The following is a 13,086-nucleotide window of genomic DNA, read 5'->3' as shown; positions in this document are numbered from 1 at the left end:
ACAGCCGAATGAGAGAAGGCCATCTACCTGGAGGCAGTATGGATTTTCGTGGCCTCTCCATTCATACTGCAACGGGGCGCTGGACGCATACTGACCAGTGATAGCGTGTGTGTGCTGAACGGGGCCCTCGGAGCGTTTTAGAAGTAAGGGAAGGAAAGAGGACCCTCTCAGCTGTCTGAGTGATGGGGACAGCCCTTCAGGTCAGAGGACCTGGTCGCACCCTTCAAGTTCCTTGTGTTTGATGCCGAATCGTGGTTCTGCTTATGAACTGTCAAGGGCACAGAGGGCTCTTTGCCTGATACAAACGTGCTCCACCCCAGGGAAAGGATTGGTGGATTTTATAACTTGATAATAAAGCTCTCTCAGGAGAGAACGCCCTCCCAGAGGTGGGAGATTCATTTTATCCTTCGCTTTTTCCACTGCTTCTCTTCCCCTGCATCTTGCCCATCCTTTTCTATGAATTGCTCAACAGACGGCAAAGAGATTTTCAAGAAAGCACCAAACCCTTGAGGCCTTTGATTTCGGAGCAGGAAAAGATGGCCCGGGCTGACAGCAAGCTCATAACAGCCTGGCAAAAGAGGGTTCAACCTCTGCCCGTTCCCCCCAGCCCCGGGATCAAGCCAGAGGACACATGGCGTGGTGACGCCTGCAGTCCGGCGCCCTGGCCTTCGGAGGAGACGCCATCTCCTTGTGTCCAGGCAGCGTGGCCCCTGAGGTTCCTGGGAAGGTGGCAGACTTGCGTCTGGTTGGTCTGAAATACATACCTCCGAGCTGGCCAGGTCCCGTTCCCTAATCTGCTGTCGGCACGCATTTCAGAGTTAGCTCACTCTGAAATAGATTAAAAAGAGAAGGAAGAAATGATTTGGACACTGTCTCCTTTCAACCCCAAGAGTCTGCTTTGTGACCTTGGTGACTTTTGCTCAATTTAGAAGCAGCGGAGAAGGGAATTGCAAGGAGACGGTGGCGAGAAATCACCATTCTGACTGAATCCGATTAAAAGTGTTCTATAAAACTATACCAACAAATCAGGACAAACCTCACACCCAGATCTTGAATCACAAGATGTTTACGTAATATAATGCCCATGGCAGACGAATACCAAATACCACAAAGTACCTGAGACAAAAAAAGAAAGGAAGGAAGGAGAGAAGGAGGGAGAAGGATAGAAAGGAGCCTGGAGTCCTGGCCTTCTGAGATCCAAGGGCCCAGGCAGAGTTCCTCGGGGAAGCGGGGACTGCACGTGACCGTCCGGGGCCTCTGCTTCACATCTCAGCTTCCGAGGAGCAGACCTCCGTCGCCGCAGTGATGGCAATCCCGATGGCAAGGCTGCCGTTGTCGGAGAAGAGCTGGGCCAGCGAGGTGTTGAGGACGAGGCAGTCCCCGTCAGTGATCACCGAGTCCACGCACTCCAGCACAGACCTGGGGGTGGCCTCCCACTTGAGACGCCGGTGGTTTCTGTTGAGCTCCAGGCGGTAGGTGAAGCAGTCGGCCTGGGTGGGGGTCCCGATGAGCATCATGGTGGCGAAGAACTGGGGGTGCCCTGCATGCCTCTCCCGTTTTCTAAGCACCAGCAGAAAGTGGTGGCCGAGGCAGGAGTGCACGATGATCCAGTCGGCCGGTGCCGGGAGGTGCATGTCCGTGGCCAGGAAGACGATCTCGGCTCCCTGGAGGATGTCCACCCTGTGCATCTGCCGCAGGTGGGGCACCACCACCTCCAGGTGGCCTTCCCACTGGCAGGAGAACAAGGGGCAGGTGCAGGGCGTCACCTGGGCAGCGTGTAGCCCCGCCTCCTGGTGCGGGGGGTGGTGGTGAGGGCGGGCGTGGTGGCGGAGGTGGGGCTGGCGGGCGTGGTGGCGGAGGAGTGGGGGGAGGAGGTGAGGGGGGAAGCTGCCGGGCTCCGGGGCGCTCTGGGTGACGGCGCATCGGCCGGACACATACTGTAGGCGAAAGAGAAGAACGTTAGTGGCGGTGAGATCAGTCTCTCAGCCTGGCTGAGACTCCCCCGGTGTTCAGAATGTGGAAAGCAGACTCTCCCTTACCGGTAGAGAAAGCTCTATTTCTTAAAAAAATGAGACCTGCCAGACTGTTTTCCAAAATGGCAGCTCCGTTCTACATCCCCATCAGGCATCTAAGAGAGTTCCAATTTCTCCACGTCCTTGCCAACACTTGTTATTACCTGCTTTGACAAATATTTTAATGAGACAGAATTCATTGTTTTGAATGTTTTGCCAGATTTAGATGCTGAAGTCTTCTCCAAGTCATTTCATTTCAGTATAGAATGTAAATTTACCCAATCGGAAATAGAAGCTTCTTCAAGAGATTCCTCCTGCAAGAAGAGATTTTCCAAACGTATTAGTATATTTAAAAAAGAAAACAGGGCTTTCCTGGTGGCGCAGTGGTTGAGAGTCCGCCTGCCGATGCAGGGGACGCGGGTTCGTGCCCCGGTCCGGGAAGATCCCACATGCTGCGGAGCGGCTGGGCCTGTGACCCATAGCCGCTGAGCTTGTGCGTCCGGAGCCTGTGCTCCGCAACGGGAGAGGCCACAACAGTGAGAGGCCCCGCATACTGCAAAAAAAAAAAAAAAAAGAAAAAAGAAAACAAAACTTTAAAACAATGAGGGACACGGTGGATGCCTTGGGTGGTTGAGATTCTGAAAACTCATCCAAGAAAATGCAATCTTTCTGCCTTTCTGATTCTTCAATTAGATACTCAGGCAGTTTTACCCTTCAAATAACTTGCATTGATGGTCATTAGTCATAAAGAACAAAGAAATCAATTTTTTTTGTGCTTTTTTGATACTGTTGATATTTTTGTGAAGGGACTGGAAGTCAATGGATTTTTTCCCCTCTATTTTATCATTACTATTATTTTTAGAACAAAATTTTGGTAAATACCTATTTGTCCTTCCAGTGCTGCCAGGGGTTGTGCTATCTGCGGTGCCCTTCTGGGTAGTAAGGCAACCATGGATCCCCGAGCTGTTTGTGTGCAGCTGGACCACAGTCCCCAGGGAGGGAGCCTGAGCTATGACTCCTGGGACTTTGGCCCACCAGGCACACTTCTGTCCTGCGTTAGGCTCACTGTTCCAGAGCAACTTGCCAGGGACTCGCCACTAGGCAGCTTCCACCCTGAGACTCTCTCGACCTTTTGTTCTTCACGACAACGTGCCCACCAATGCCCTCAAAACATCAGGAGCTGTGACAACACTTTCTGATCAGGGATCAGTAAGCATTTACTGAGCACCTGCCACGACCGGACCCTAGATATACAGCTGTGAGCAAAATCAACACTGCGTTTCTCGGTGTAGGTGGTACAGACATTAGTGCGTATCTAATTAGTTACGGTTTGGAAAAGGCTCCTCCCTGGCGCAAGGACTGTGATTCCTGTTTTTCAGTTGAAGAAACAGGCTTCAGTAGTCACGTGCCCAAGGTTACAAAGCTGGGAAGTGAAAGATGGGATTCATTTTCACGCCTCATGACTCTGAACACAGCAACTGCCCTCCCCTCGATAATCCCACCTCCAGCTCCCTCCCCCATTCTTTGAGGGTTTTTTTCTTTAATTAGTCTGTGGGATCTGGGCTGTGCAGGGGAGGTGGCCGGTCTGCAGTGGCAGCCTTCTCTGGGCTGCCCTCGGGTTCGCTCTCCAAGCCCCTCTGGACTTCGGGTGCCTTTGGGCACTTGCCTCGCTTCAGTTCCTTGCCAGCATGTAGAGGACCAGGGTGATGGGTGATGGTCTGTCTTTCACACTCATCGCTGTTAGGGCCATCTCCTCGGGCTCAGAGAGTGGCTGAGAGTGGAGGCCTGGCGAGCTTCCCTTTCTTTAGAGCACCCAGGGACACATACACACGCACTGGGGGCCCGACTAGCTCTGTTCTGGAGTTGTCCGCCCCCGCTCTCTCCTCCGCCGGGAGCCCAGCTGACCTGGAGGGTGAGCTACAGGGCCCTTCCAGTAGCTCCTGCGCGGCAGCTACTGGGCAGCCTGTCATCACCCATCCTGCACACCCGCCAAGCCACCTGTCCCAAGGGGGACAGTGTCTTCCCCTTGATGGAAAGGCTGTGTTGCAGAATCCTGCTAGTGATGAGACTGACTCAGCCTTTAGTGTTAAATACGGGGAAGGGAATTAACTAGTAGGTAGCGTCTACTAAGTGTTAGGCACTGTGGAAAGTAGATATTTTTTGTGTCGTTATTTAATTTCTCACAGAAAAGATCAATTTTCTTACTTTTAAAAAAAGTTAAATCTGGCTTAGTTCCTACCTGCCTGCTGGTGGCTGATTATCATTTAGTCAACCGGTGAAGGAGGGGGGCCAATTCCTAGGATCCCTTGGGATTGTACAAGTAGCCCAGGCTCATACACTCCACCAGCCAGATGCAAGGACTCCTCCCAGGTCCTCCCAACAGGCCCAGCAGAAGATCAGCCTCTTCTGTTTCGCTCAAGAGGACCTGGTGTTGGCTTCTCATGGAAAGCCTCAAATGCTGTCCCCTCTCCCAGCCTCTGAGAAGCCCCCCACCCTCATTTAGGTCACAGCAGTCACGAGAGAAACATGTTATGTGTGTCTTCTAGATGAAGGAACGGACACAGAGAGGTTGAGTCACTTGCCCAGGGTCACACAGCTTATAAGGGGTGCAGATGGGAATGGAGCCCAGATCAGTTAAAGGTGGTATGGATCATAGCCTGGGAAGATCACCAGCTGGATGTTGGCCAACTTTGGTCTGTTCCACCGTTTACTTGTCCAGCAGCCTTGATTAAGTCAGTTGCCCCATCAGCAAAATATTTATTTCATAGGGTTGTCAGGGGATCAAATGAAACGGTGCCTGTCAAACAGCTTTAATAACCACATCAAGTATTACATCAGTAAGGTATTTCCATTTGGACACGGTTTGGGATGAAGCGTTTCGGTGGCCTTCCCCCTCGGTCCATGGCTGCCTGCCTTGGTACTGGTCAGCTGACCCTCGCACCTGGGCAGCACTCTGGGCTGAACACAGGCCACCGGAAGGGTCTGGAGACCCCAACATAGCACTTGACTGGGGCCTCCTGTCCCATGCCAATGCATGATGATGGAATATCCTGAAATTCCCATCTCAGAAATGGCCTCTGGGCTATTCTCTGCCCTTCTGCAGATGCATCTTCCGTCTTCTCCATCCTGTTCTGTGCAGCTAGTATCAGAGATGTGAAACCAAAGTAAGGAGGGCATGAGGAAGAAACACCTCAACCTCCCGTTCTTCCCCGACTCCAGTCTCCCGCCATGCCTCCCATTGGCTAAACGCAGTCAGAGACATAGCAGAAGGAAGCCCAGGCGGTGCACTCAGTGAGGGTCAGCCCCCGTTGGAAACAGCGCTTCACCAGTGAGGAGCACATGTGAACAGGGAATGCCCACCTGTATGCAAATGTCTCAGTTCCCTCCTTTGTGATGTTAGCTGATCCGACCAGTCTGGGCCTCCTAGGCTGACCTTCGATGAGGCTGACGGGGGGAGGCAGGGAGGGCTAATATATGCCCACGATCATTAAGCCGTTCGACAAGAATGGATACAGCAGCTGACACGTGCACCGCCTCAGCACAGGCTGAGAATACTGAGCAGAGTACGATCCCAGTTCCTGTCTCAGTAGCTCACCGTGATTCGTATAATATAACACAATGCAAAAGTGCAGGACTGGAGGGGCTCTGAGTGTGCAAAGTGGGGGCCGTAGCTATTCTAGTCAGTGCCCAGTGCCATTTACCCTGGGCGAAGCAGGAAGGGTGATGCTCTAACAAAGTAGGCAAAAGGTTTGCTGATGGGGTGAATAACAGGTTCCAAGGAGCTGGATCTGAAAGACCATGGGATTCTTTTCTTTCTTTTTTTTTGTTTTTGCAGTACACGGGCCTCTCACCGTTGCGGCCTCTCCCGTTGCGGAGCACAGGCTCCGGATGCGCAGGCTCAGCGGCCATGGCTCACGGGCCCAGCCGCTCCGCGGCATGTGGGATCTTCCCGGACCGGGGCACGAACCCGTGTCCCCTGCATTGGCAGGCGGACTCTCAACCACTGTGCTACCAGGGAAGCCCCAACTATGGGATTTTTAAGAAATGAAAAGTTCCAAGTGGCTGTCACTAGAGGATCTGCCAGAGATGGTGAGGAGGGAGGCTGGAGAGCTGTCGGACCGTATTGCCAAAGTCTTGGCACAGAGATGACACCCAACACTCAGGGGCCATCCGTAGGAGGGCTCAAGGGACACAGCTTCACACTTTAGGGAGCCCCTGTGGGCAGCATGATGGCCCAAGCACACCAACAGAGCCGGTTCCAGCTGTCACTCAGGATGGGGCAACAGTGAGTCCTGGCACTTGTCCAACCACTGGACCCTAGGCTTGGCCATTCCACCCAGACTCTCCCCTTGCTTCCTTTTGGCCTCGTCTTCCACTGGCCTTTCCGTTGTTTAATTGCTGCAGGGTAACAGAGCAGCCAGTGGTATAATCCAAAGTGACTGACTATGCAAATAAAGCGAGACATTGTCAACCACGGAGACCCCTGCGCTTGCTGTGCCCTGAGAAGGCGCTAGGAATAAACACAGCCTTAATTCTCCATTTCTCCTGCTCTATCTTCTGATGCAAAATATGTTTCATTTAAATGATCTTCGGCTGAGCGAGGTCACAGGGCTGCTGGCAGGGAGAAGGGATTCTTTTAATTGGCAAAATGCTAATCGTTTTGGAAAATGAATTCTAATCTTCCCATCTGATACAGCGGATGTGTGAGTAATTACTTTCCTTCACTAAACTGTTAATGCAACATTAGTGATTACATTAATTAAAACTCTTACAGGCTGATAAACCCCTCAGTCAGTCTGCGGATGTCTTCCTTCCATTGGCCATATTTAACTTCCCATTTGGAAGAGAGACCTTGAATCAACCTTTAGAATAATTCGCAAAATTGGGTTTAGAAATGTTAGGCTTTATGGACTGGGTATAATTCTCTCCCCAAGCATTAGTGAGAGCATTTCCACTGAGGGTGTAATTGAATTTAAAAATGCCTTCCTTAATTTCATCAGCCACACTCCCATGGTTGGTAATGGCTATCCCTACATATCCTGGCACCCAAAGAGGAAACCTGCCCCTGGAAAACCACGTGACCCTTTCTCCAGCATCTGTTCCCTCTGGTCAGTGAGCTCATTTGGAGAACTGCTCTCTCCTTCCACTTGATTCCAGGAACCGAGCCATGCTAATTAATGCATTTCAGCTGAAGGCAGATGTTTTGCACCCAATTTCAAATGACAGGCATGTGCGGGACTTCCCTGGTGGTCCAGTGGTTAAGACTTCTCCTTCCAATGCAGGGGGTGTGGGTTCGACCCCTGGTCGGGGAGCTAAGATCCCACATGCCTTGCAGCCAAAAAACCAAAACATAAAATAGAAGCAGTACTGTAACAAATTCAATGAAGACTTTAAACATGGTCCACATCAAAAAGAATAAATGCTCTAAAAAAATGACGACAGGCATGTGCTTTGAGTTTGCTCATGCCCTTATTTGTGAGAATTAATGAAGTGAAGCTTTCAGTACAGGGGGGAAGGGGAAAGGCAGCGATGCTATCGATGTATCTCACACACAGGAGAGAAGAGCGGGGAGGAGTAACATTTCAGGGCAGGTATCAGAACATTGGGATAAAGTCAAGGATGGAACTTAGTTGGGAATCAGGTCTGCAAAGAAGGGAGGCTGATACGACCCAGCAATCCCACTACTGGGCATATACCCTGAGAAAACCATAATTCAAAAAGAGTCATGTACCACAATGTTCATTGCAGCTCTATTTACAATAGCCAGGACATGGAAGCAACCTAAGTGTCCATCAACAGATGAATGGCTAAAGAAGATGTGGCACATATATACAATGCAATATTACTCAGCCATAAAAAGAAATGAAATTGAGTTATTTGTAGTGAGGTGGATAGACCTAGAGACTGTCATACAGAGTGAAGTAAGTCAGAAAGAGAAAAACAAATACCATATGCCAACACATATATATGGAATCTAAAAAAAAAAAGGTTTTTGAAGAACCTAGGGGCAGGACAGGAATAAAGACACAGACCTACGAGAGAATGGACTTGAGGCCATGGGGAGGGGGAAGGGTAAGCTGGGACGAAGTGAGAGAGTGGCACTGACATATATACCCTACCAAATGTAAAATTGATAGCTAGTGGGAAGCAGCCGCATAGCACAGGGAGATCAGCTCCGTGCTTTGTGACCACCTAGAGGGGTGGGATAGGGAGGGTGGGAGGGAGACGCAAGAGGGAGGAGATATGGGGATATATGTATACATATAGCTGAACCACTTTAACTATACAGCAGAAACTAACACACCATTGTAAAGCAATTATACTCCAATAAAGATGCTAAAAAAAAAAAAGAAGGGAGGCTGGCTGGAACCTAGTTGGGAATCGGGTCTGCAGAGAAGGGTGAGTATCTGTACCTGCTCCAGGTCCCACTCTGTAGTCTTTAAAAATCCCCTCCGTTTCTCAGAAGGACGGTCAAGGCTGAAGGTTTAGTGTTCCACATTCCATTTTCCTGGGACACCCACCTCTCCACCCCTCTTCCGCAAAACCTAGCATGACTGTGCACGTGCATATGAAACCCAGGAGGACTCTGGAAAGCTTCCACCAAACAGTTGAGAAATAAGTTACACGGAGATAGAAAACAACAAAGGGGCTTTTATTGCCTGGGATAGACTGTCTTCCTTAGAAAATGTGTCTCATGCTCCTTTCCCCCCAGACGGTTATACTTAGAACACAGAATGAATGAGAGCTTCGTGTGGGCAGCATGATAATGTCTGTAATTTTCTTTAAAAGGCTTTCATAGAGAGAATGTGATAGGAATGTGTACATTTTTAACCTACACTCCAGGGGCTGTCAATTCCCTAATCAGGAATTCTCACTTCAAGGTGATCACCTAACATTTTATCCGAAAGACCAGACTCCAGAGATAACGACTACAGTTACTTCAATTAGTTCCCGTATTTCTGATCCACACCAGATGCTGCTAATTACCATTTCCACAGAGGTTTCCATTGGTGAAATTAGGAGTTTGTTACTCAGCATAGTAGATGCTAGAAATGGACTCTCCTTGATGAAATTCCTGGTTTTCAAGCTACGAAGATTGTTTAAAACACTTCAGAGGAATTCCACACTTTAGGGACGAGCCCGGGAGCTTGTTCCCTGACTATTCCTGCCTCTGGCCACTGAGTCAAGGACTTACCGTGGTCTGGTACCATCTCTAAGAGTATCAGAATCTTGCTCCTGGTAGATCACTGCATACAAACTTTCCTCACTGGCAATTAAAATTATGTAAATTGAGCAAGGAGACACTTGTTAGCAAACACACAGAAGCCTTGAGTCCTGAGCGTTATATGCCAGAAATAAAAAAGAGGAAAATGAGTTATTACTGTGAAAAGAGGAAGATAAAAATGTGGGTGGATCAAATTTTTAGAACCCAAGGTCCATGGGTGAAAAACAATGAAAGGGGTTCATACAGATGTCTACACCGGCACCGGTCCTATGGTCTCAAAAGGCTCGTGACTCAGCTGGTCGTCTTATAAATTCAGACCCTGGCTCTGTGAGAGGCTGGGAAGAAATGTGTGGACGACATTGTGAAAACAAAAAATATGACTCAGTCCTCAAGCACCCCAGGCCTTTCTTTAGTTCCTAGATCCTGGCCCATGACTGCCCAGCATGCCTCCATCATGGTCCCAACTGGTATTGTCACTTTGAGACCATCAGCCCCTGTGAGATGGGGATGCTGCCTCCCTCCCTGACCTGAGAAGTCAAGCAGTGGTCAAGATCTGTCCGTACAATTCATTTTTTAATTTCAACTCGTTTTGAAAATCACTAGTGCGTGGCTTTCTCTTCTTAGCTAGGTTGGAAGTCAGAGCGCAGGGACAGGGTTTAGTTTGCTCAGTGCTTAGCCCCGTGATGGGCAATGCCAGCACCGTGCAGTGTCTGGCATCTACTAGAATCTCCCTGAGTATTTGTTGCTTGAATGAATGAATGAACGATTCATAAATGGAACCGTGTCCTGCACTATATCCATGGAAAGGCTGCTCGTCTTCAGTCAGGGGCTCTGTTCTCTACCCTTCCTTCCTGTAGACATACGTGTGGCGTGGTGTGTGTACGTGTATGTGTGCGCACGTGCACGGGAGGCCATAGCTGTTGGCTTCTCAGGTAGGTCTCCTGGTGGCTCCTCACCCAGAACCTGACAGTGATGGGACAGTGGGACCTGACCAGGGGCAGGACACTGAAATGTACCCAGCTGCCATCATGGAGAGTCAAATAACAGCCTCGAAGGAGGAACTTCTCATGCCAGCGAGGGACTTTCTTTGCTTTTACTTTGTATAGAGATTATTCGGAGCCCTAGGCATCCCCTTTATCAATAGCAGATTGTTTCTTACAGTTTGTTTGGGAAGGACAAACAGCAGACTGTCCAGCAGACTGTCTTGGATTGTCTTAATCTAACCCTCTTCGATTGGTCTAGACCCGCTTTCCCCTCTGGCACTCCGGCAGGACCAGTGACCTAACTAAAGGTTGGATGCCCCCATACTTCCAGTTTCTGTTAACAATCAGCAGGAAGTAACTTCAATCCAACCAAAGATTATGGGCCCTCCCCCAGTTTTCCCCTTCCCCATAAGGTGGGGGGACTAATGGGTTGTGCCCACCCAGTGCCCTGAACTGGCCCTTCCAGACCATACTCCAGATAACTGGGATCTGGAATTCCCTACCCAGTGGCTCTGAGTCAGCCTCTGGGAGCCTGTGCTATTTCTGGGATCCATTATCCCGAAGGCGGACCGTTAGACATGAGGTGTGGCCCATGGGGGACTATTTGGGGCTTGGATGTGTGGGCTAGGGTGTCCACTTGCCTTTGCCTGGGACTCATTTCAGTGCAGCATGAAGCCTCATTAGGAAGAAAGTGAGACGGGTTGCGGACGGGGGCTGTGGCCATCCAGATCGTTATGAAGGGTTAATTATTAAAGTAGGAGGGTACGCCATATTTTAAGTGTCTCTTACCTTGATCTTTTAAGTGTTTAGACATGCAGTGTGTGGGCTTCCGCCTTCACTTTTGCCTAGAGCCCCGCAAACATTAGGGGCGGGCCTGTAGTCAAACCACACAGCAGAGGAATCCTGCTCATTTCCATTTATTCTTTGACTCTGCCTTTTATCTGCGAGGTTTTGAGATGCTAATGAGTTTTGTGAATCTCGCCGATGAAAGACCTTTCCTGAAAAGCAACTTCTTGAGTAGTCAGACTTTTATGTCTGCAGCTGGCAAGTGAAACCCAGGGTCTGTGTGAGCAATTTAAAGGTTAGGATTTGGTTAGCTGAAGACCCATTAGCTGCAGGGATCTGGGTAGGATTACTTGAGGACCCTGGGGGTGACTCAAGGGTGGTGTACGTAGCGTGCTGGGAGCAGTCTCACCTGATCTGGATGACCTCGGGTTGTGGGCAACAATTTTGCTCGTGTACCTGGTGCCGCTATGGTAGGATCCGGGGCCATAAAGTTAGGGAGGGGGTGCGTTGCTAAAATGGTTACACATGCAAACGCAAACTTCAGAAGCAGATGTGTTGGCAGGCTACGAGTGGACAGCGGTATGTCCTGGGTGGTCTGAGACATTCTGATGGCCAGGCTGCCCCAAGGCCACATGCCACCCTTGTTTGTCTGGTTCCTTAAAGACATTGTGACCAGGAACTCCACAAATTCAGCTCTCTCCACCAGGGCTGTCAACCCTCCCCATCTCCCACCCCCGGGGTACCCTTTGGCCTGGCTAAGTTGTATTCCTCCTTCCATGTTCTGTACTGACTAGGGCTGCTCTGTCTGCTGCATGTTCCTTTATGACACAGCACACTCACGTGTTTTGCTGCTGGACCGTGATGTGAGCTCAGGTGGTTGAGTGTTGCATCTGTTTCTTCCGTGCTGTATCCTCAGTGCCGGCAGTGCTTGGAACATGGTAGGAACCCGAGAAATATTTGTGGAGATGATGAACGAGTGAATCCTCTCCATTGAGCTGTCACCCTAATACAATCCAACCACTTCTCACCATCTGCCTGCCACCACTCTAAGGCAAGTCACCCTTACCGCCTTTCTGGGCTACTGTGATAGCCTCCTGACTAGAGGTAGTGGGTTGAAAGGTGGCCTCCAAAAGGTGTCCACATGATAACCCCTGGAATTGAGAATGTGACTTTATTTGAGAAAACGGTCTCTGTAGATCTAGATAAATTAAGGATTTCAAGATGAGATCGCCCTGGATTATCCAGGTAGGCCCCAAATCCAATGACAAGTGTTCTTAGAAGAGACAGAAGAGGAGAAGACACAGACACAGACGAGAAGACCATGTGAAGATAGAGGTGGAGGGTGGAATAATGCTGCTACAGCCAAAGAATGCCCGGAGCCACCAGAACCAGAGCAAGGAAGGATTCTCTCCTCGAGCCTTCAGAGGGAGCAGGGCCCTGCTGACAACTTGATTTTTACCATTTTGGCCTCTAAAAGTGTGTGAAAATAAATTTCTGTTATTTTGAGCCACCAAGTTTGTAGTTTTGTATGGCAACCCTAAGAAATGAATACACAAGTCTTCCTGCATCCGTTCTTGGCCTCATACAGACTGTAACTTTTCTCACAAAATCTTTTAATAGTTTTCCATCAGTATCAGAGTGAAACACAAACTCCCTATCCATGCCATCAAGAACCAACATACTCTAAAAGACATACAGATGGCCAATAGGCACATGAAAAGATGCTCAACATCACTAATTATTGCAGAAATGCAAATCAAAACTACAATGAAGGGCTTCCCTGGTGGCGCAGTGGTTGGGAGTCTGCCTGCCGATGCCGGGGACACAGGTTCGTGCCCCGGTCCGGGAGGATCCCACATGCCGCGGAGCGGCTGGGCCCGTGAGCCATGGCTGCTGAGCCTGCGCGTCCGGAGCCTGTGCTCCACAACGGGAGAGGCCACAACGGTGAGAGGCCCGCGTACCGCAAAAAACAACAACAAAACAACAAAAAACTACAATGAAGTATCACCTTACACCGGTCAGAATGGCCATCATCAAAAAGTCTACAAATAATAAATGCTGGAGAGGGTGTGGAGAAAAG

At 49.8% G+C, this 13,086-nt stretch overlaps 1 protein-coding gene across 1 annotated transcript in view; it reads right to left on the bottom strand.

Moving 5' to 3' along the window:
- Positions 1-1,262: 1,262 nt before the first annotated feature.
- The window catches only part of SIAH3 (siah E3 ubiquitin protein ligase family member 3), a 69,477-nt gene continuing 57,653 nt past the window's right edge, over positions 1,263-13,086 (bottom strand). The window contains exon 2 of the mRNA XM_019936441.2: positions 1,263-1,937. Within this exon, the coding sequence (XP_019792000.1) occupies positions 1,263-1,937 (675 nt within the window). The remainder of the gene's footprint in view (positions 1,938-13,086) is intronic.

This window comes from Tursiops truncatus, chromosome 18 (assembly GCF_011762595.2).
Source record: "Tursiops truncatus isolate mTurTru1 chromosome 18, mTurTru1.mat.Y, whole genome shotgun sequence".
Classification (NCBI taxonomy): domain Eukaryota; kingdom Metazoa; phylum Chordata; class Mammalia; order Artiodactyla; family Delphinidae; genus Tursiops; species Tursiops truncatus.
This window is presented reverse-complemented; position numbering and strand designations above follow the sequence as displayed.